General features: G+C 41.3%; 1 protein-coding gene across 2 annotated transcripts in view; it reads right to left on the bottom strand.

Moving 5' to 3' along the window:
- Window positions 1-22677, bottom strand: part of LOC110290928 (bifunctional heparan sulfate N-deacetylase/N-sulfotransferase 3) — a 158192-nt gene extending 135515 nt beyond the window's left edge. Inside the window, exons 1-2 of one of the 2 annotated variants that reach the window (XM_021157836.3) lie at window positions 22577-22677; window positions 7501-8639 (exon numbers count right to left, since the gene is read on the bottom strand). In XM_021157836.3, coding sequence (XP_021013495.1) covers window positions 7501-8481 — 981 coding nt within the window. In that variant the 5' untranslated portion in view covers window positions 8482-8639; window positions 22577-22677. Of the gene's footprint in view, window positions 1-7500; window positions 8640-21830; window positions 21945-22576 lie in introns of those variants that run through there. The other variant, XM_029475610.2, reaches the window with a different exon arrangement.
- Window positions 22678-22913: the final 236 nt, after the last annotated feature.

Raw genomic sequence — 22913 nt, 5'->3', positions numbered from 1 at the left:
GGGCATGATGGTGGCTGTTTCATTAAAATGGGAGTTGATGACTTGGTGGGGAAAGGTACCTACTTCCAAGTATGGCAACCTTACCTCAATTCCTTGGACCCATATGGAAGGAGGAGAAAGCTGTCCCCTGACAAAAACATGCACACAGCCAATGCAGACAAATGCATGACCATGCACACAAGGAGCAGTTAGAACATGCAACTTAAGAGTTAAAATGTTTAACATCCTTAGTCATCAGGGTAATGTAAATCAAAACAACCCTGAGATTCCACCTCACACCAGTCAGAATGGTTAAGATCAAAAAGCTTGGGTGACAGCAGATGCTGGCGAGAATATGGAGAAAGAGGAACACTCTATCATTGTTGGTAGGATTGCAAGCTGGTACAACCACTGTGTAAATCAGTTAGGCTGTTCCTCAGAAAATTGGACATAGTGTTACCTGAGGCTCCAGCTATATCAATCCTGGGCATATACCCAAAAGATGCTCCAACATATAACAAAGACACATGATCCACTATGTTCATAGCAGCCTTATTTGTAATAGCCAGAGCTGGAAAGAACCCAGATGTCCCTCAGTGGAAGAATGGATACAGAAAATGTGTTACATTTATACAATGGAATATTACTCAGCTATCAAAAATGAGGACACCATGAATTTTGCAGGCAAATTGATAGAACTAGAAAAATCATCCTGATTGAGGTAACCCAGACCCAAAAGGACATACATGATATATGCTCACTGATAAGTCGATATTATTTAAAAAGTTCAGAATACCCATGATACAATTCATAGACCATATGAAGCTTAACAAAAAGGAAGGCCCAAGTATAGACACTTCAATGCCACTTAGAAAGGGGGATAAAATAATCACAAGAGGCAGAGGGAGGGACCTGGGTGGAATATGGGAGGTGGAGGGAAAAAGGGGCAGGATTAGGTATGTGTGTGTGTGTGTGTGTGTGTGTGTGTGTGTGTGTGTGTGTGAGACAGGAGAGAAGCCCAGAGGGCCAGGAGAATGAACAGAAATATGCAGTAGTACAGGGTGGAGGATGGGGTGGGGAGTGGGGGAAGGGAAGAGGGAAGTACTAGATAGTCCTAGACACCAGGGATGTGAGAAGGTTCCCAGGATCCAATGAGGATGACCTTAGCTGAGATGCCCAACAGTGGGGAGATGGAACCTGAAGAGATCACCCCAAGTAGATAGACCTGGCTCCCAGTTGAGGGATGGGGGCCACACTCACCCATCTCAAAATTTTTGACCCAGAATTGTTCCTATCTAAAGAAAATGCAGGGACAAAAAATGGAGCAGAGACTAAAAGAAAGGCCATCCAGAGACCGACCCATCTTGGGATCCAACCCATGCCAGAGGCCAAACCCCGACACTATTGCTAATGCCAAGGTGTGCTTGCGGGCAGGAGCCTGGCATGGCTGTCCTCTAAGAGTTTCTACCAGCACCTGTCTGAGACAGATGCAGATACCTACAGCCAACCATTGATCTGAGCCTGGGGACCTTTATGGAAGAGTTAGGGGGAGGACTGAAGGAGCTGAAGGGGATTGAAACCCCATAGGGAGAACAACAGTATCAACTAACCAGACCCCTCAGAGTCCCCAGGGACTAAGCCACCAACCAAAGAGTATACATGGGGCAGTCTATGGCTCCTGCTACATATGTAGCAGAGTACTACCTCATCTGGCCTCCATGGGAGGGAATGCACTTGGTTTAGTGGCAGCATGATGCCCTAGAGAAGGGGGGTGCTAGAGGGGTGAGGTGGGATTGGGTGGGTAAGTGGAGAAGAAACCTCCTAGAGTTCAAGGGGATGGAGGATGGGGTAGAGGAGCTTGAGGAGGGGGAACTGGGAAGGGGGATAACATTTGAAATGTAAATAAGTAAAATGATAATAAAAATTATAATAAAGAATTAAAATGGAATAAAGGAAGCGGTGTATACTCTGTTTTGAAAGAGAGAATAATTAGCAAAGAAAACAATAGACTCCTGGTGTTGGGAACAAAAAAGGGAGCCTGGGGGAAGTGGGGGAAGGGAAAAGAGGCCCACACCCCACCAGAGTTTCCCTATTCTCTGGTCAGTCAGGCATGGGAGGGCTGCTACCTATCCTATCACTCATCCCTGGGTGGGCATTCCTCCATCTCACTCTTCAGGGGGTAGCCAAGGGGCAGCCCTGCCTGGGGACACCCCACCCCACACACCAGAGCTACTTTGCTAAAGCCACCAGGGTTGTAGGAGAGAGGGAATAGGGGAAGAAGTTCCCAACACTGACCAGAGTGTGCAGCAGGCCTTGAAGGAACAGAGACACTCTATGGTTTAAGACCTTTATTATAGAAATGCAGGGGGAAAGAGAGAAGGTAGGGGAGAGAGAGAGAGAGAGAGAGAGAGAGAGAGAGAGAGAGAGAGAGAGAGAGAGAGAGAGAGAGAGAGAGAGAGAGAGAGAGAAGAGGAAAGAAGAAGACAAAGAGAAAGGGAGAAAGGAGAGAAGACAAAGAGAGGGGAGAGAGAGGGTGAGAGTGAGGGGTAAGAGGTAAGAGCAGAAGAGTAAGAGAACATGGTGGGGGCTGAGCACCCCTTTTTATGGTCTTCACTGTTGCTAGGTAACTGGAGAGGAGTTTAGCCTGAAGGTCAGAAGCTTGGGCCATTGCTTACTTGACTACTGACCATGCTTCTCTTGTGGGGCCTGTGGGAGGTGGTAACTTAGGCAGGGGCCAGAGTTCCAGGAGCATGAGGGAACTCCTACATGTAGGTGTCATGTAGGTGAATTATGATCATCGGGGTTCAGACCTCAGCTCGACTGGAGACCAGCCTGTAATTCTCCACATCCTGGCTAACCCAAGCAAGCTTAGGTGGTAGTGAAACAATAATGTCTTGCATCTGGGTTTGAGCAATAGTGTATTGACATCTAGAGCAAGAGTGACTCAGCAGCCAGAGGAAGTACACCAAGGAAGCCGAGAACAAGATCCAATGGATCCCATTCTAAGTTTCTAAGTGGAAACCAAAAGGAAGGCCAGCACAGTGATTACGGTTAGGCAACACAAAAGTAAAGGCAAATAACATTACTGGGACTAAAAAAACAACAGTCACAGACTGATAAAAGCCACACTGAGATATTCACTTGACATTTCCAAAATACATGTTGTAGTTGCTGCAAGAAGAACAGTGAAATATGCATAACCTCTCAATAGTACTGAAGAATTAAATAGATATTCTCCACCAACATCAACCTTCCCATTCTCTCCTCAAGGAATCAAAATGACAAAAAATAGCTCTAAAATCCACAGCAAGCAGGACTGGAGAGAGCACTCAGGAGGGTAGAGTGCTGGTCTAACTGTAATGGCCAGCTCCAGGTTCAGTGAAAGACTGTGTCTCAAAAAATATGGTGGAAACTTGAAGACAACTAAAGGAGACTTCTGGCTCTCAAATTTGCATGCATAGGCCAGTACATACACACACGCTCACACACACACACATACACACACACACACACACACACACACGCACACGCACACGCACATGCACATATACACCACCACCACCAACAACATAAAACAACCAATCAATCAAAACATAACCAAACAATAGCAACATAGTAAAGTTGGGCTAACAGTTATATCTCAAGTGGAAAATGTATGTTCATTAAAATACCTGTAGTTCTAAGATAATTTTAGTAAATTTAAAGTATTGGGTAGCATCAGATACCTGCTTCTAACCTACCACCAAAATGGATGTCAACAACTACGAGGAACAGTATAGATGACAGACTTCCATGGAGCTGAAGTCTTCCTCATGACCTGGAATGGCTCCTTCTACCATCTACTCTGTCTTGTTGCTCATTCCTACAGCTGCTCACCCCTGATAAAAATTCAAATGCCATTCCTGATTGTAATCTTTCATCTCCATTTAACCAATCACATGTTATTTGGTATCTTCAGGATAACTTTTAAATTACTCTCATGTCTCCACTCTCATTCCCATTTTCTAGATCCAGGAAATTTCCACCTGTTTGAATTAATACCACAACATCGTTCTAGCCTAGCCTTCTAGCTTTTCCTGAACACTTACTAGTTTCTGGACAATGATCTTGTACTATTGTGCTTTCCATATTAAGTTTTACACAGGCCCAGACTGACTCCTTTCCCTTATGATACTGCAAGCAATCTATTTGCTTGTCTTGACTAGTTGATTGTCAACTTGACAGAAGTTAGACTTATCTGGGAAGAGAAACTCTCAATTTAAAAACGCTTCCATAATATTGGCCTGTAGGGAAATCTAATATATTATCTCAGCTAGTGATTGATACTGGAGGGATTAGCCTGTTAGAAATAGTGCCAGTCCTGGACAGGGAGTGGTCCTGGGTTCTGTAAGAAAGCAGGCTGAGTAAGCCATTATGAACAAGCCAGTAGACAGCAGGTTTTCATGGCCTCTGCATCAGTTCCTGCTTTCAGTGCCTGCTGGGACTTCCCTGAATGATAGACTACAAGCTATAGGATGAAAAAAGCCCCTTTCTTCCCAAATGGCTTTTGGCAATGGTGTTTCCTCATAGCAATCAGAACACTGACTGAGATATTACTTATCTTCTTCAACTCTGCTCTATCAACTTTATCATTGTATGTATGTCTGGTATTGGAAGTGATATGAACACACCAAGTGCTCTATAGAAAGACACTCTTCCAAAGTGCCTAACCCTGTGCACTCTTCTAAAAACCTAAAAGAATCTATATACAGCCAGGCAGTGGTAACACACACCTTTAATTCCAGCACTTGGGAGGCAGAGGCAGGCAGATTTCTGAGTTTGAGGCCAGAATGGTCTACAGAGTGAGTTCCAGGACAGCCAGGACTACAAAGAGAAACTCTGTCTCAAAAAACAAACAAACAAACAAACAAAAATCTACATACAGAATTATCATCATGGTTCATACTGATTTTCAACTTGATAGCATCTAGACTGACCTATGAGACAAAGCTCTGGGCATGTCTGTGAGAAAGGCTCTAGATTGAATTCATTGAGGTGGAAGCACTTACTCTAAATGTGAATGGCACCACTCCACAAACTGTGTCCCAAACTAAATAATAAGGATGATGTCATCTGATCACCAGCCCTTGTGTTCCTCCACTTCCTGATTGTGGATAGACTGGGCCCTTATTCCTGATGCCACACCATCCCATGATGCACTTGACTCCACACTGTGAGGCAGAATAATCTTTTCTTTTCTTTCTTAAAGCGCTTTTGTTGGACACTTTGCAACAGCCACAGGAACAGTTGCTGATACACGAACAAATGAGTGAATGTTTACGCACTTTGAGTAATTATCTGCAATGAGTTAGTGTTTTGAAACATATGCAGTTTAGAAGCAGTTTAAAACTCAATAGTCTAAAACATATTTTTAGAAACATTTAGGTCCCATACTAAAATAAAGCAATTCTAAAGAAGAGCTTACTACATGCAGTTTGAAGATGTAGTCACACAGATGCTATTGTAAGAAACGTTCTTGCTGCCTTCTTAAAAACACATGTTAACCACCTAAGATATTTGAAGCTAACTGTATGTGGGAACACTATACACAACCCTCTTCTGGTTATTTGACAGAGAGTGACACACAGGCATGCGCATTTCACTGTGCTCTGTGAAGGGTGTATGTTAAAGTACTTTTCTTTCAGCCCTAAGGGATTGTATTGTGTTCTGTCAAATCTGTATGTTAATATACAGTAATGACAAACTGTGTTCCTAAACCCAAATAAAGCAACAAGCAAACAGACAAACAAAAAACAACCCCCTCGCCCAAAATATTTAGGGAGTTTAGCAAACGTAGTCCCTTGTAACTACAATGAACCCATAAAGTGCACCTGCTACATTTCTCTTTAATATGTTCAGTGTCTCTAAAATTCCCATTTACCTATAAAGGACAAAGGTGCTATAGTGTTTTGAAACATAGTCTGCCTGGATAGCCCAGACTGGCCTCTAACTTGTGACCTTCTTGACCCATTTCTGGAATGTTGTGATCACAGGCACACACCATCGTGTCAGATCAAAGAGCAATTTGTTCTGCTATTAGGTGATACAGCAGGTTGCACTGGAACACAGAATTTTACTTGACACTCTTTAAAAATGCCTTAACAGTGTAGTTTTGGCAGTTTTAAAAGTTTTATATCAAATATATAGTTTTTTAAAAAAATATTTTTATCACAGTAATTGGAAATAGAAAATGAAGAATTAAATACTATTTTAGTCTATAAATATATAACAATACATGCTTAATCTATTAGTTTGGTTTTAATTTATCTATATTTTCAAAAGTAAATTGCAAAATCTCTAATGTGCATTTAAATATAATTAATTAATTAGAAACCACACCAATTACTGCGGAAGTGTCTTCTTTCTCAGTTTTTATTCTCTCCTGTAGTTTCTAGCATCCCTCTGAAATGGATACTTTTATTAAATGTGATAATATTATTATTTGTTAGAAATTTAATGGCCTAAAAGTGATGTGATTGTCTAGATGATCTTTTTATACAAAATTCTCTATATTACTTTGTTCTTATGTCTGAATGTGCGCACATGTGTAAGTCATGGGTATACTTGCAGGACTTGGATCTCTTTTGCCACCAGGAAGGTCTAAGGATTCAGGTCATTCGCATTTACCTACTGAGATATCGCCCCCAAATAATATTTCTGATAACTGCTTTATTTCTATATATTCTTCCAGAAGGCTAACGCTGTAAAGAATAAAAACTATGCATCCAAAGTTTCTCCCTTTTTTGTGAGAAATCAACATAGTAAAGTAACGAAGATAGAGTCCTATTTTTAAAAGGAAAAGTAACGTGAATGCAGATAACTTCAACTTTGTCTTTCTTACTGTTAAATAACTAGCTGTCTGTGTAACACTATAGATTCTACTATAGTTAAATACTCCTTTTTTTTTTTAATGGAAGTTGTTCTACACAGTGAGAAGTGTACACAGTTTATATACATCACCTTATGGTGGCATCACACGCGTGACGGCAAGTTCCACAGAGAAGCTAAGCCCTTACGTTTCCGTGTGAACAAACCCACCTCTGTGGTCAGGTCATAGTTTTCCATGGCTAGGAAAATGAACCTCATGTTAGACTTTGAAATTTATCGGAATTTCCTTGTGATCTGAAATTTCTGAAAATCCACTGACTTCATAGTGTAACAAAGTCTTTGTTTTTTAAGTGGATAGTTTCTAGAGAGCAACTAAGCCAAAATGATTTCTATTTTGCAGTCATAAATACTCACAGATAGGATATCATTGCACTTGATATTTCAGTACAATCATCATCTCCCCCAAATCAAAAAGAAGTACATTAGAAGCTTAGGTGATGCATGATGAGAATAAACAGTTACCCCAGTTTTCCCCAGATTTTCTCAATCAAACAGAAGTCCCATGTCCGGGAAAACTCTGTCCTACAGGAGTCAGAAGTGCTCCTGTCTCAGGGATGCCACCAACTGAGGAAATCTAAGATAACAGAGCCTTACCTTCACATCATTGGTGTTCATCCTTGTGCCCTCCTTCCCCACAAATATGTCGTCAATGTCCACAAGGATGTACCTGTCCAAGGACAGTGTCAGCCTCTTCCCCGACAAGAAGGAGATGGCATCTATAAAGATGAGCTTGTGTAGCCAAAAGTTCAAGTTGTTGCCAAAAAGAACTCGCTGGATCCCGTCATGGAGCCCCAGGTCGTGGATGATAGTGGCATAAAATGCATGTTTAGAGATGGGAGGAGAGAGGTTTTCTGGAGTCTTAACTTTGGCAAATATTACTGGCTGGTAGGTGGAGTGGTTAATCTGAAAAACTGTCCAGTCAGTTCCAGGTAGAGAACCTCTGTCCAGCTTGGATGATTTGGTCACACGAAGGAGTGGGGAGTGAGGATTAATACAGCAATCTTTTACTGCCAGGTTTCCACTTATGGAAAAGGGGAAGCCCCTGAACTGAAAGCTCTGTAGATTTTTCTCACTGGTTTTATGGAATCCAATGATACCCACACCATACTCTATACAGTATTTATCTAAAAGGCTTCTGTTCCAAGAGTCCATGTTTATATACTTTAGAATATTCTCATATATAATGAGAACATATTTGCCCTTCACATTGTCTGTAAGTGCCGGAAGATCTCCTTTTCCAGGAGCAATTTCAGTGTGATAATGGAACCGGATGGATTCTAACATCATAATGATGTCTTGACCAAGGGATGAGTACTGGCTCTCCACAAACACCAGGACTGTGGGGTCTGTCCTTGAAGCATCGGAAATCATTGTCCTCCTCACTTCCATCAGCCTGGATGGTATGTGCTGGAGGTCACCACAGTCCACTTCCGAAGCCCGCCCGGAGACTTCACTTTCCTGTTTGTAGCCGCTGTACAGGTAGTAAGCAGAAATAATAATGCTTACCATACAAAAGGTGGCAAGCAGAATCAGTGTTCTTTGAAAGTGTCTGTGAGGTTTCATGATAAAACTCATGTTGGGTGCACTTCGTTGACTATTCCAATAGAAGCACCATTAAAAAAAATAGTAGGAGGAGGGATGGAGTTTCAGGCACGCTCCTAGTCTCAGTCAACAGTTTATGTCACCATTGCAGCATATCTGGATCACACATCTGGACTCACAGGAAACACAGTCTGAAAAATAGAAAAACATAGGGCAGAGTATAAGATGTCTTTCCCATCAAAATGAGTGAGTTTTTAGCATGGTGGCTACCTTCCATGACAGATCATTAGTAGATCAGTTGGTGTAAGGTACACTAGAAACCCTTGCTCTCTTAGAGTTGTGGAGGAGCACATGTGAGAGAAGAAATGAGGAAGAGGGCTCCACTCAATACAGAGTCACTGTCCCTAACAGAGCAACTGATTGGACTCACAAGGACCTGAATTCACCAAGCACCAACTTCTTCTGTCAGTAGCCGAGATGCAAGCTCCTGTCATGCAGACACATACCCGGTAGTGTACATTCAAACTGAGTTACATGCCCTAAGGGTTTACAAAAGTGTGGACATATCTCATTAATTGGCAAAATTATGACAGTGGTCTTTTTCTTTTCCAGAAATTTCTTAATGTAATGAAAGGTGTCACTGTACCTCAAGAATTCATTCGAGGGATTATCCTACAGTAATTGCTTTCATTAGGAAAAAAAAATCTTTCTACATGCAAAGATGGCCCACAGTGCAGTGGATTATTTTAGATTACAGCTTCAAATGACTCCATATACAGAGGAACGGAAAGTTTGCTAGGTTCCTTCGGGTCTGGAGTGACACAGCGGGCAACAGATATGCACAGCACAGCAGCCCTGCCTAGATGCTTCAGTGAGATCAGTCTTTGTTTTCTGACCCCAGTAATTACATCCAGAGCACTATAAACATACGATAAAAATGTAGCCAAAACAGTGTGATGCCACAAAATGCTCTGTGCTCCAATAGTTTCCAGTTTTAGCAACCTCTGAAAACTCTTTCACTTTGAAAAATAAACAGGAAAGCATAGGTGTTTGTAAAGCACATGTTGGTAGGGTCTTAAGGTCCTGGCACTCCATGAGGAATGAAAAGAAGTTTAAGGGAAGTCTTGTCATTGCCCTCATGGTGGGCTCTCAGATGGCTGTGGGTCAAGCCGTGGTGGGAAATCCTGAATTCGATGGCTACAGTGCATTTAGGGCTGGTCCTGTGCTTTTTAATTGCAATATTTCCATCCTGTAATTTTGAGATAGAATGATGAAGCCAGGATAAATCAGAGGGTTAGCATTCTGTAATATTTATGAAATAAGCAGCAAACCAGAATTTGAGTCATATGTTTATTATATATATGAAGATAGATATCTTTGTGAATAACACATTTTGGAGTGTAAGCACAAGATATTTATGACATTTATCCTCTAAATTACATATTGCACTTTATTACCCAGATACTTAGGGTATCGGTGTCATTTGTTCAAATATTTATGGAGTAGCTATTTTTCCTACTTAAAATATACTTGTTTGGAGTATTAAATATTTTAAAAAGCTTCTAAATTCTGAGGAGGAGACAGTGACTTTAGTGCCGACACATGACTGTGGATTAGAGGTGAATGGCTGTAACGAGATAAGGGAGGAAAGAGAGCATGCTAAGTGGGGGTGGACTCTGCAAAATGTCCGGAGGAGAAGACTTGGGCAGAGGTAGTTTGAATAGACGAGTAAGATTTGGAAAATCTTGTAGACACAGGAGTAAGCACATTATTGGGAAAAGGCCAGGAATGAAAAGTAGAAAAGTAAGATGAAAGTATTCAAAAGATAACTGAGTACACACCGCTAATACAAATGGCAGGGACTGACAAGTTCTGAAGCCTGACAACAGGGCCCAATTTCCCTGGATTTAGTAAATATAAAATGCCAAAGTCATTCCTTTTTCATAAATGTTCCCAAATTTCCTTCAGATATCAAAAATTATCCTATTGTATATTTGCAAGGGTAGGAGTTAGTTTAACATAACAATAATAATAATCATTATTATTATTATTATCATTAAGACAGAATCGCAATGTGTGGCCGGGTTGTTCAGGAACTCTAGAACTCTAAATGTTCCTGTCTTGGTCTCTCCACTGCTGAGATTGTAAACATTAACTAGCATGCCTAGCATCTATGAAAATCTTCTAAAAACAAATGCCTCATTTGCCCATGGACAACTTAAGCCTCACAGTCAACTCATACACAGCTTCTTCCTGTTCCTTGCTTTTTCTTCTAGTCCTGGAAACTGAACCATGCTTTCCCGCCTCTTTCAGGACATGACGTGGGCAATAGAAAAGACTCAGCTGGGAGTCAGTCATGGCTAAGGCACCCCTAGAACAGAGAAGTCCTGGAAACTAACTTGGCCACACAATTCTCTTTCTTGTTAAATTTTCTGATTTTTTTTCAAACTTGTGAAGGCCCAGTAGTTAACACATGTTCACAAAAACGTCCTCTCGCTTGTGTTAACTACCATAATAATTAAAATTTTGTTGTAAATCACCCTTCTCGTTGGGATGAAGCTCTAAAAAAGGAGAATTAAAGCCTCATTTATCTATCACTGCACCCCTGTGCCCGGCACAGAATAAGCTCGGTGACTGTTGGTAGAATTTATTGAATTCAATGGCTCATTATGCTGTAGGTTTATTAGACACTTCTACTTTATGCTAATGCCATAATGTATCTTTTAAGGTTACCCATGACTATTAATGATTATAGTTGCTAAAAATTGCTGGATCCGATGTCTGCTTTATTGAATGTGGAGTAAATGTAACCATAACACCCTTGAAGGCATGTGATAAATCCAACATGATGATATAAATCCAGCATGGTAGGTATAAATCCTCACCCACAAAAAAAAAGCCCACCCAGAAATCGTTCTGCAATCAGCCATGAGGTAATTACTGAAAAGTGAATTTGAGATTAGTGCTGTAGTCAATGCTGAGGACAGCAGAGAACTCAAATTAGAAACTATTCGCAGACCTATAAAGATGGCTTCACTGACAACAAGACCTGTGAAACAATAACTAATACCATGTCACGAATGGAAAGAGCCAACTCTGTGCCATATTAATAAGATGTGGGAGAGCCAGCGACAGTTCCTGAGAGCCACAGGGCCTAAGGAACAGTCAGCTCAGGGCTGAAGGTATCAGTCTGAGGATGGAGAGGTCATGCCAGGAAAATCTGACTAGGTATAAGAAATCTAATAATGATAATGCCGTTGTTCAAGAGCAAGAATAAACTAATTATATGATACAATTTTACTGCGATAAGATACCACTTATCTTGAAGGCTACAGCTGATTAATAAATGTCTTTCAACTTGGAAATAGAATTAGATATAATTGAACAGAAAGTCAACCAAAATAGAGTTCACAAGCAATTAGTGTGGCAGTCTGTGGTGGTTTGGATAAAAATGCCCCCCCCCCAGAGGCTATAGGGGGTGGTACTATTAGGAGGTGTGGCCTTGATGGGATGTGTCACTAAAGGTGGGCTTTGGGATCTCAGAAGCTCAAGCCAGGTTTAGTGTCACTCTCTCTTGCTACTGCCTGTGGATCCAGATGTAGAACTCCCAGCTACCTCCCTAGCACCACATCTGCTGCATGCCCTCATGTTTCCCACCGTGAGGATACAAGGGACTAAACCTCTGAACTGTAAGCCAGCTCCAAATAAATGTTTTCTTTTATAAGAGTTGCTGTGGTCATGGTGTCTTTCCACAGCAATAAAATCCTAACTTAGATACAGCGGATAAACAATAGAGAAAAGACGGACTGTCTATGCTAAATAGTACAGAGTAAAGAAATCAGAGTCAGGATAAGCCAGCTAAGGGCAGCTAACAGTGTTTCCACAGGAAGCAATTGAATCCAGACTTTGGTGGCTATCAGGGAGAATGGAATTGAAACTCTTGGAAGGAAAGCAGAAACTGTAGTTGGAGTCAAGGTGCATCAGAGGTGAGGACTAAAATGTAAAGGTGTCAGTAAGGAATAGAAGCACATAGCTTAGACAATCTGAAGAAGTAGTCATTTCAGAGGCAGGCAGGCAGGCAGGCAGGCAGGCAGGCAGGCAGGCAGGCAGGCAAGCAAACTGCTGTATAAAGTAGTTGACTCAAGACAAGTTGATTCAAGAAAACCATTGACACCTCTACCAGCTACACAAACCCAGTTCCTCAGTAAAACCCTACCTCCATCCTTTCCCTCTACCCTCTCCCTCTACCCTTTCCCTCTGTCCTTTCCCTCTGTCCTTTTCCCCTTTAGCTCATCTCATCCCCACATGAACTTTCGATGTGAATCTTGCTAAAATACTGTTAGTAATACTATTTGCTCCGTGTGCCTGTTCCATGTTAGGCTGACATACCCAAGGGCAAAGGGTTCTTGTTATCTCCAATAATTTTCCACAGAAAACTTCTTAAAAATCAAGACTAACAGGTGAACACTTTATACAATGAAGCTGTATCTTTGAACTGCTCTCACAAATACATTTGAAAAACCACAGGCATTTCCTATTCAGCTGCTCTGTGCTAACGGGAGGAACAGACACATTGGCCAGTATGCTGGGGGCTCCATCAGCACTGTAGAATTTTTGGCTTCCCAGTCATTTTAGGATCAGGAAAGGATGAATTACATAAAAAATACATGTATTAAGTTTGAAGACATGAACTACATAGGCAGCATTGTGAAGAAACACAGGTACAGGAAAGATGGCAGTTTTACAGGATCTCTCACAGGCTATGCTGAAGGAAGTGCTACTGAGGAAGGAGGACCAACAGCCTCACAGGCATTAAGAGCAATTGGCCTGTGCAAACCTTGTTCTGACTCCCTAGAGACTGAGCAACTGGCCCGAGATGTTCCAGCTGGTACATGGAGAGCTGACCGCCTGCACCAGAGAGACTACAGCAACATCACTTTCCCTGCCTTGCTAAGGGCAATGTAGGAGATGGACACGAGAGAGGCGCTGTTTAGATGCAGCTCCCTCACAGGGAGTCAGTGGTATTGTGCTTGCTCCATCCTAGAGTTTGTTTGTAATCTTTCATGTTAATTTTTAAAATCCACTTACAGTGCAACCAATTTTCATACGGCCCTGTCACACATATTTCATTCAGCTTGACTAGCATGCCCCAGCCCGCCCTTATCTACCCGTTTCCTGGGGCACTCTTCTGTCCGTCCCCAGTATTTCTCTTTAGTTTTGTTCTATTGACTTCCAGTTTTCTTCAGTCTTATGGGCTGGTTCCGGTTTCTGACCATTACTCACACTCCTCCCACCTCCATCCATGTACATCCCTAAGAGAGCTTAGAACCTACACACTGGGGAGAACACACCCTCTCTGTCGTTCTGAGTCTTGGATGTTCTATCACTTAACATAATGTTTAGTTTCTTAAAATGTTCAGCTTTTCCTTAACAGCTGGATAAGATTCCATTGTGTATATGTACCACATATCTAGACTGATTGCAGTCCTCAGCTACTGTGGCCAGTGAGGCAGTGAGCTCTGCCTCTCCCAGGCACTCTATACCTGGGTTTCGAGTGATAACGGGATTAAACAAGGCTTATTTAACCTTTTCTCATTCAAGAAACTTTACGTGGCCCTGGGCATATGGGTATATGAAGCAGATATACAAATCAAATATTTATTGCTGACAAACCCTAAAGTAATTTGAAAAACACTTCTGTGATGTATAAAAAGTATACAGACATTTATAATTTTATCATTTGTTAAAGATCAAAGGATATTTGCATACTAATGAGATCAATGTGCTTGTTTATTTTTATACAAAGAATTAAGCACTGTTGAATATTTGATGCTGCAGGATGTACAGCCTCTTCGGCTTTTTAGCGTGGATTAATACTTTGATTTTATGACCATCAATGCCGAGAACACTGCTTTGCATAAATACATAGCAACAAAATAGCAGAGGTATGTTTAGAGCTATTTCAGAAATTGTTGGAAATTATGTTCTATTCTTAAGCGAAAATTAATTTAACAACTTTTTTTTTTCATGAAGCTCAAATCAGTGACTCAAACAGCAATTTTAAAAATCCAACATTATAAAATAATAAAATACAAAGAAATACTAAGTTATAGTTAGTTATACGCTAAGGAATATCAACAGAAAAAATAATTTAGTCTGTCTTCTATAATTAAACATTGTGTTTAAGAGCAAAAAGCTTTGTATGTATGGGCTCAAACTTGAGCTGAACCATTTCCAGCGAGCTTCGTCACTACGGACCCTGCCGGTACTGCCTGCTGCTGGTTCAGAACCAAGGCTCCACTGAAGCCTCATGGCACAGGCTGGGCTAGCACCACCAGGTGCAGCTTTATCACCTTTGACTATGAGCTAACCTGTGGTCACTGAACATTTAGAAACCTCTTACTATTGTTGAATTTTTCATAATGCCACATTCTGTTTTCTCAGTCCCATATGATGTCATTGCCTATGAGTTAAGAAGCTGCAGTATAAACCATTAAGCTCTCCTGGACTACCATCTGACACACAGAGAATGAATAAACAAAATCCTCCTGGTTTAATTATTACAGAGGCTGTACCTGGTAATGAAAGTACACCGAGCACCTGTAAATGATGTGTGTGTGTGTGTGCGTGTGTGTGTGTGTGTATGTATATATATATATATATATATATATATATATATATATAAAATTTTGCCTTGAGTGGAGTTTTGTGGTACACAGATGGCAGCCCCTAGAGAGTCATAATGGCTTCCAAGCAAAGGAGGAGGCTCTGTCAGAGGCATCCTGATACCAGACCCATGGCTTCTTCCTACCCTCTGTCTTTCCTTTGATGAGTCACAAATTCCATGGTGTTTATTATCATCTACTCTCCAATAAATTCTAAACGCTTATGTGAATCCCAGACATCCATATGTTTAAGCCCTAGCTCTTCAAATCAACTAGCAACTTGATAAAATGGCAACGACAAGGCACATCAACTCTGTAGCCAGTTGGCTCCAATGGAACAATTGGAAAGCAGACTCAACTAATTCAAAATTTAATTTGTGATCTTCTATGTTGCATGACATCATTTCTTGGGGAGACATGAACAAATGTCTACTCACCCTAGATCAGAAACTGATGACACAGTATATACCATTAGAGTCCTCTTTGGTGAACCAATGACTTTTACTGGGTTATTTATAGGAATATGGGTAAAGAGTTACTTACAGGAGTAGAAATGACTCAAAGACAGCTGCATCACCAAAGCCCACCCCAGCATGTATAACAGATCAACAAGGCCGGCAGTCTGGACCACACTGCACAACCAGAAGTCAGCTGAACAGGTTGTAGAGTGTCCATTCTAGGTGGCTCAATTTGTCTAAGACTCTTCCAGGCAGCTCAGTTCAGCTCAGCTTTTTTTTTTTTTTTTCTAGGCAATTTTCCTGGTCTCTGCTTCTTCCACGGGGTTGGGTTTGTTTAAAAGAATTCTCTGAATCTTGTCTTCTCTGAGAGTGATCTGAGATATTTATATACTCTTGGGGGGGTGTCCTAGTGAATCTGGTCAATTTCAGGGGTTTCCTGAAAAAAAAATTAGTGTTGTTTACTTCTTATCTTAAGGGTCTTCTCTCTCCTTATAACTTGGTGCCTTTTCACTTCCTCATAAGCACACACTCTTAAGAAGTCTCCCTTTAAAGCCCCAGTGTAGGGAAATGCAGGCTCGGGAAGGTGGGAGTGGGTGGGTGGGTGTGGGAGCACCCTCATAGAGGCTGGGGGAGGGGGATGTGATAGTGGCTTTCCAGAGGGAAGGCCTGGAAAGGGGATAACATTTGAAATGTAAATAAAGAAAATATCCAACGAGAGAGAGAAAGAGAGAGAGAGAGAGAGAGAGAGAGAGAGAGAGAGAGAGAGAGAAATATTAACAGAGCATCCAGCACAGTATGAACTAGAGTTCTGATGGTCTTGTAGATCATTATCTACTTTCCAGAAGATTAGCTATGTTGGTTAATTATTTGCAATAAAGAATGCTGTCAAAAAAAAAAAAAAGCCAAGTTGCTTCCCAGCAGCCTGCAGCGCTCTTCATCTCCACACTGTGCTACAGGTTCACACCGGACAGTCTTTCATCCAGCATATATAAACGAATCAACATCTTCCCAATTCCATTTCCCAAAATTTATTCAGGCACCTCTCTCCTCATCCATGAGACATTACATATGAAGTCACTATGCATGAAGCCATTACACATAGAACCCAGCACAGTTGTTAACAGTCCCCACTACTTAGATGTGGCACTAAAGAACTTGGGTTAGAGCTAGAATTTTATCAGAGGCTGCTTAAAACTTACTAATTAAAATTCAAATCCCTATACATGGCCACAGGGCCCTTTAGGATTAGCATCCTACTCTGGCCTGTATTACCCAATCAGATAGTGTGATCATTCCAGTAAAGCGTATTTTCTGTCATTCTCCCAGAGAGACCATCTTATCTTTGTGTCTTTTTATGTGGCATTACCTATGCCTACAACTTTTTTTCCTCCATTTCATCTGCTGTATCTTAATTTTAAATATAAATGTCTCTGCTTATAGAGGTCAACTGCCAATCTTGGGTCTGCAATGCCTTAACCCTGCTGAAAACACCTTCCCATCTCCCTGCACCTTTTCTGTGGCACAGTCTACGTTTTCTAGTCTTGTGTGTAATGTTTCTCTATAGATGTAGAGGCATCTGTAAGTACTTGCATGGTTCGCTTTGTTCTCCGTGATTACAAAATCAGTTTTTGATAGAAGAACAACTCATTGAATGCTTGTTCAGTGTGTGAAAGGGGGCCCACACTCAACTTTTATAAATAGTAGCTCATTCACAAACTAGGACAAACTCAAGTCAAACCATCAATCACACTGGCCTCAAACAGTCAGGTCAATAATATAAACATTGAGCAGCAGTGACCATCTTGACCAGAGCCATAAATCAGGATGGACAGAATGTGACTCTCACTGGCTCTTACTTGGATTCTATTTTTCACATTCTGAAATGCAGCAGAGTTTTAGTGTGGCTAGAGTCTCTTTGTGTACATCTGTTCTTTGTTGTTGTTGTTGTTGTTTTAAAGATTCCATCAAGAAAACATTAGCAAGCATCTAATTATTTTTTATTAAAAAAAGTAAAGGGGCAATTACTTTTGGAATCACAAGCCATTCCACACATACAGGGAGGAACTGTATATATTTTTAATATTTGTAAGGTCCTATCTGTAAGAACCAATTTACCAAGGTAAGCTCTTCCCCTCTCCATTGACACCCACCATCATCAACCCAGTTGAAAGGCATGGGTGTCTGAACATTCGTCTTTCTCCAATTCATTACATATATGTGTTGAAAAATGCATTTGGGGCTTTCAAATACTTTCCTTGACTAGGCTAAAATTAATTTAGCAGCATTAAAAATTGACAAAGAACATTCCTTTCTCTGGGAAAGAATGTGTGAAATTGTGTCATGTTAATTGAACCCTGCTGTGGTAGGCACACAGGAAACTGATTTCTGTAAAACACTACTGAGAACACACTCTGTCTCTGGAACAGGAACTTTAAAAATGGACAGGAATGGGAGAAAAGCCGCAGTTGGGGTCATTAGCTTGGTATAGTAAATTAAAAAGAAAATGACTACTGTAATGTTCCATCTTTGTATTTAGAAGTCATGAAGGGAAGATTGTAGTTAGTTCGTTTCCTTCAGTGTGCTGTCATCTAGCAAGGCAGAGAAGAAAAATATTCCATTGCTGTTTGCTGCTTGTTGTGTCTGCCTGTAAGGCTGAAATGCCAGGATGTCTGCCTATTACATTGTAGGCTGAGCTAGAATATGTGCCTAGTGGTATGCACAATTCAGCATTAAGGCTTTAATCTGTTCATAACATCTCTGAGAACTAGAGAGTGTTATCTGTGGCTTTCTCACAAGATATGGTTCAGCTGTATCACATAGTTGTCTGTATGACTGTGAGCTATGTTTTAGGAAGATTACATAAGCCAGAAGGGGAAGGATGGTCAATCTGCAGAGGGGAAGGGAGTTCAAAGTAGGAAACTGAAGACTAGAGACGATGATAGGGAAGTCTGACCAGGGTGTAGGTGCTGGTCCCATGGCTCTAGCCTAGTCATTCATCCAGAAGCCAGATTAATGGCTCCTCCTTTCCTGTGGGCATCTTTTAGCATAAGTAATACCCAAGTGGTTAGAGTAGCAACTTAAACTTGACCGTTCATACTTCATTAAAGAGTGTGCTACATTTAATTGTCCTGGGCACTGCTTTATGCCTGTCACAGAATCCATGCTCAGCAAACATCCTTCTGAATGATGACATATAAATGCCTTATTTCCTATGCTAGGGTAGAATGGTATGATTGGCTGGAGAAGTACCCAGATTGTTTACATTATAACAAGAGGCATATCAAACATGTACATTTGATGACAGATGTTGACAGAATAGAGCAGTGACCACTGCTGTGTGCATTTAAAGCCAGATTCTAACTGAATTCACTGAATCCACTGCCAGCCAGGAGTGTACTTACATAGTTAATCTCTTAGTGACTTGATTTCCCTGTTGGACATGGGAGTAGTACCTAGATGAAATGAGTTGAGTGGATTTTTATATGTGAAGAGTCTCAATAGTAATGGTATAAGATAAATGACTGTTAACTGTTATTTTAACTACTGACAGCTCTAGAAAATAATGCTACAACAAGTTAAGTGTTACTCTCTGATGGTTTTTCATAGGGATTTCTAAAATTCTGGACAAATGACCAGAGAAAGGGCTCTGAGATCATCACAAGGGTGACCAAACTCATCCTAGACCCAGCAAGGGCCTCCTGGGCGCTTTGTCATGGCAGAGTCAGGCCTGGAATCCAGGCTACTTAGATCTTTATATGTACTGTGATTAAACAAAAGGATTAACACTTGGCATATACTTAAAATGAACTCCATAACTGAGACCATAGTTATAAGTGAGGTCTATGATGGAGGATGGAGGGTGATTAGACTCTGGTTTAGTAACAGGTACACAATAGTTAGAGCACTCAGTGATTTAAGAAATGTGTGTGTGTGTGTGTGTGTGTGTGTGTGTGTGTGTGTGTGTGTGTGTGTGTGTGTGTGTTATGGGCATTAATCATAACAGGGCTGAAATTTTTCTAGTCATAGAACTTAAATGAAACATTAAAATATTTAGCACAAGATAAAAGTATAAACCAGGGTTGGAGAGATGGCTCAGTGGTTAAGAGCACTTGCTGCTCTTGCAGAGGATCTGAGTTCAGTTCTCAGCACCCACATGGTGACTCCCAACCATCTGTAACTCCAGTTCCAGGTGATCTGATACCCTCTTCTGACCTTCACAAGCACAAGGAATGAACGTGGTGCAAACACATAAAGCAGGTAAAAAATACTTATACAAATAAAATAAAGTAAAAATAAACCTTTTAAAAAGTATAAATTGTTGTCTATAACTAGGTGTTTTACGTGTATTGGCTTTAATGAGAAGACAAAATGTATAGTTTAATTCTCTCCTACAACGATAAGAGGAACCGTACGGTTTCAGGACAATAATTTTAGAGTATGGTTCACATTAATGATCTTTATATCATAGCTGATATTATTGTGGCCCAGTAAAGCCCTTCATCTGGGATCGCTTTCAGAGGACTGTGTTCTGCCTCTCTCTGATGACCACACCCTGGAGAAAGAAAGGCACCATGGCTGTCTAAGTTGCTGAGCAGCTGGGAATGGTGTATCTGTCCTTACCTCTGTCTCTTTGTTCTCAGATGAAGTACAGACAAACCATAAACATACATATTTAAGTAGTTTCTTTTGTAAATAACCTTAGCAAATAGACTTTTCAGTTCCGAAGTTGGCCACAATCATCAAAGATTAGGTGAAATTTCATTCATGACAGAGGGCTCTAAATCCAAAATAAGACCAGCACAATTTCTTTATGGTTTTAAAGTTTTGAGATGAAGCCAGTCATTGCAATTGCAGCTTCTGAGAGCATTTCCACAGAGGGGCAGCTTCGGAGGAAGGATGGTTTCCTAAGGAATCCCCCAATTACAGCAAAAAAGGAAATCTCCTATTTGCTGGAGCTCTTAGAAATAAGATTTTCCTTAAGAAGATTTATTCCAAGAGAAGATATACTAGACCTGAACCACACCAAACTGTAACAACATTCTCTCCAAAGAGATACAAATCCCACTGGAGCCCAAGAATGCCAGTAAGCTGAGAAACACTGTAAAGGAAATTACCAACTCAAGTGCCCAGTTTGCAAATGGCATTTACTTCTAGGAAGAGTTAAGTCTTCTGCCCTGCCAACAGTAGCCCAGAGGGGACAAAGACACCCTCACAGAGCACACACACCATGCTCAGCAGAGACGGCAGCAGGAAGTCTCTGTCAGTGCAAGGCATGGCTATCCTCAGGAGAATCTTAAAAATCAGCTCTTTCATATTTTTATATATTTGAAACCTCCTCAAATACAAAACGGACGGGGAGTTGTGGCTGAAGAAAAAGAAATCCTTTCAGCTGAGCACTAGACTGTCCTTTCATCTTCTCCCACGAACAGCATTGTTTTATACTTTATCATACGATATTTTCCAAGGATGAGAAAAAATGAAATGGACCTGAGTTCCATCCCTAACTCCCTATTTTAACTCAAGCCGTAGCCTAACCTCAGGACCTCATCTGTCTATGCTGTTTTCTCCAGTGCTCTTACAAACTGCAGAGGCTACTATATCCCAACGTGTTTATAAAAATACAAGTATAAAATGTGCTTCAAGTGTATATAGTGCCCACATATTGGTAAAACTAGTTGGGAAGTCATCAGACTATGCTCCTGAAAATGTTATTTATCTTCCCTGTTTGCTCCCCCAAAGCAGCAATATTAAATGGAAAAATACATCTACTTTCTTTTAATTTAAAGCTTCTTCATTCAATAGTTAGGCATATTATTTAATTTATACTCAATGTCTCTATATTATCATCTTAAACAGTGGTTTGAGACACAAACTGCATCAAATATGAAGCTCTATTAAGCACTGCTACATGACAAACTGGTGATTAGACTTTGAATCTTTAACGTTATTTCCAAAATTCAAACCAGGCAAAAGACATATGGTTGATTAACCATGCTGGTACTGCACAAGGAATTTGTTAGCATACACACATCTTAACCAACTCAGAGGGTCACCTCCTTAATTCTTAAATCTAAAGAAACTTTAATCCTTAAATGAAGAAATACCTTACTGGTTCATTCATCTTAGTTAATAAAATCAGGCAATTGTTCAGGGCAGCGATTCTTGATGGGATAAAAACAAAGTTATCTCTTATTGAAAGCCACCCCTCACCCCCGGAGTGAACTGTCAATATAAAGTATAAATAAACAGATGTACTTACCCGGGGTTAAAGTTCAGAGAGTTGGATAATGCAGGGAAAGTTTCAATGGACAGACAAAAAAATTAAAAGAGGAGTCTATGCAGCCTTCTTCGGCTGGGCTTTCTGCCTTTGCAAGTGGCAGTGAGGGCAGTGCTGGCCAGTACCCTCATGTTATGTAACATCATCTTATTAATATTAGCCATCAGACTGCTACCAAGCTGGCGAGGCACTAGAGGGCAAGAGCGGTACATGCAAGACCCATCTCCAAGGGACGAGCTCAGGGACCACTTCGGGGAAGACAGATGCTAACTAAGCTGACAAATACCAGATGTCTGAAAGCACCATCCATCGAAACTTGCCCGTGTTCCTCAAAGAATATTTTAAGTGCCAATTTCTGACTAGCCCGAGTTAACAGGTTAATAAATACGCGTAAGCAAAGAACCACACCATGCCAAAAAAAAAAAAAAAAAAAACAAAAAAAAAACAAAACAAAACAAAAAAAAAAAAACAAAAACAAAAAACAAAAAACTTTCAGGATTATATTTACAAACCCATAGTGACTCGGGAGTTTGTCGCTGCATTGTTTAGAATTTCAAACAGGAAAGGAGAAGCTGCATATAAATTCAATGAGAGTAGATAGATCTTAAGACCCTTCATTTCCAGTCCTTAGAAACTTGGAATGGTCTTTCTGCCATCTCTGGAGTCCGCATTTCAAGTGGCCAGGGTTGGATCAGGTGAGGACCTACTCTCTCCATCCTAGTGATTACCTCGGGCGGTGGAGCGCCTGCATTCTGCCTCTTGGTCCTCTGCTTCTCTGCGCTCCCGCTGCGGAGCCACGGCTGCAGCCGCCTCCCCCAGCATCAGCTCCTGAGCCGGAGTGGGCTAGGCGCGCGGGGCGGGAGGGGCTGGCGGGGCGAGTGGTCCAGGAGCTCAGGGCGGGGCGGGGCGGGGCGAGGCGGGGCGGGGCGGCCCGGCTCCGGCGCGCGCTCTTGGACCGGCGCTCGCCCCACGCCGGCGCGCAGTCTCCCGGGTGCTCGCTGCCCGCGCGCGCTCGCTGGAGCGGGAGGAGGCGAGAGCTGGGACCCGGTTCCCAACCGCCCAGGA

The sequence above is a fragment of the Mus caroli genome, unplaced genomic scaffold (assembly GCF_978045245.1).
Source record: "Mus caroli unplaced genomic scaffold, Mus_caroli_1 scaffold_3, whole genome shotgun sequence".
Classification (NCBI taxonomy): Eukaryota; Metazoa; Chordata; class Mammalia; order Rodentia; family Muridae; genus Mus; species Mus caroli.
The sequence above is the reverse complement of the archived record's forward strand: the minus strand, read 5'-3'. Positions and strand labels throughout refer to the sequence as shown.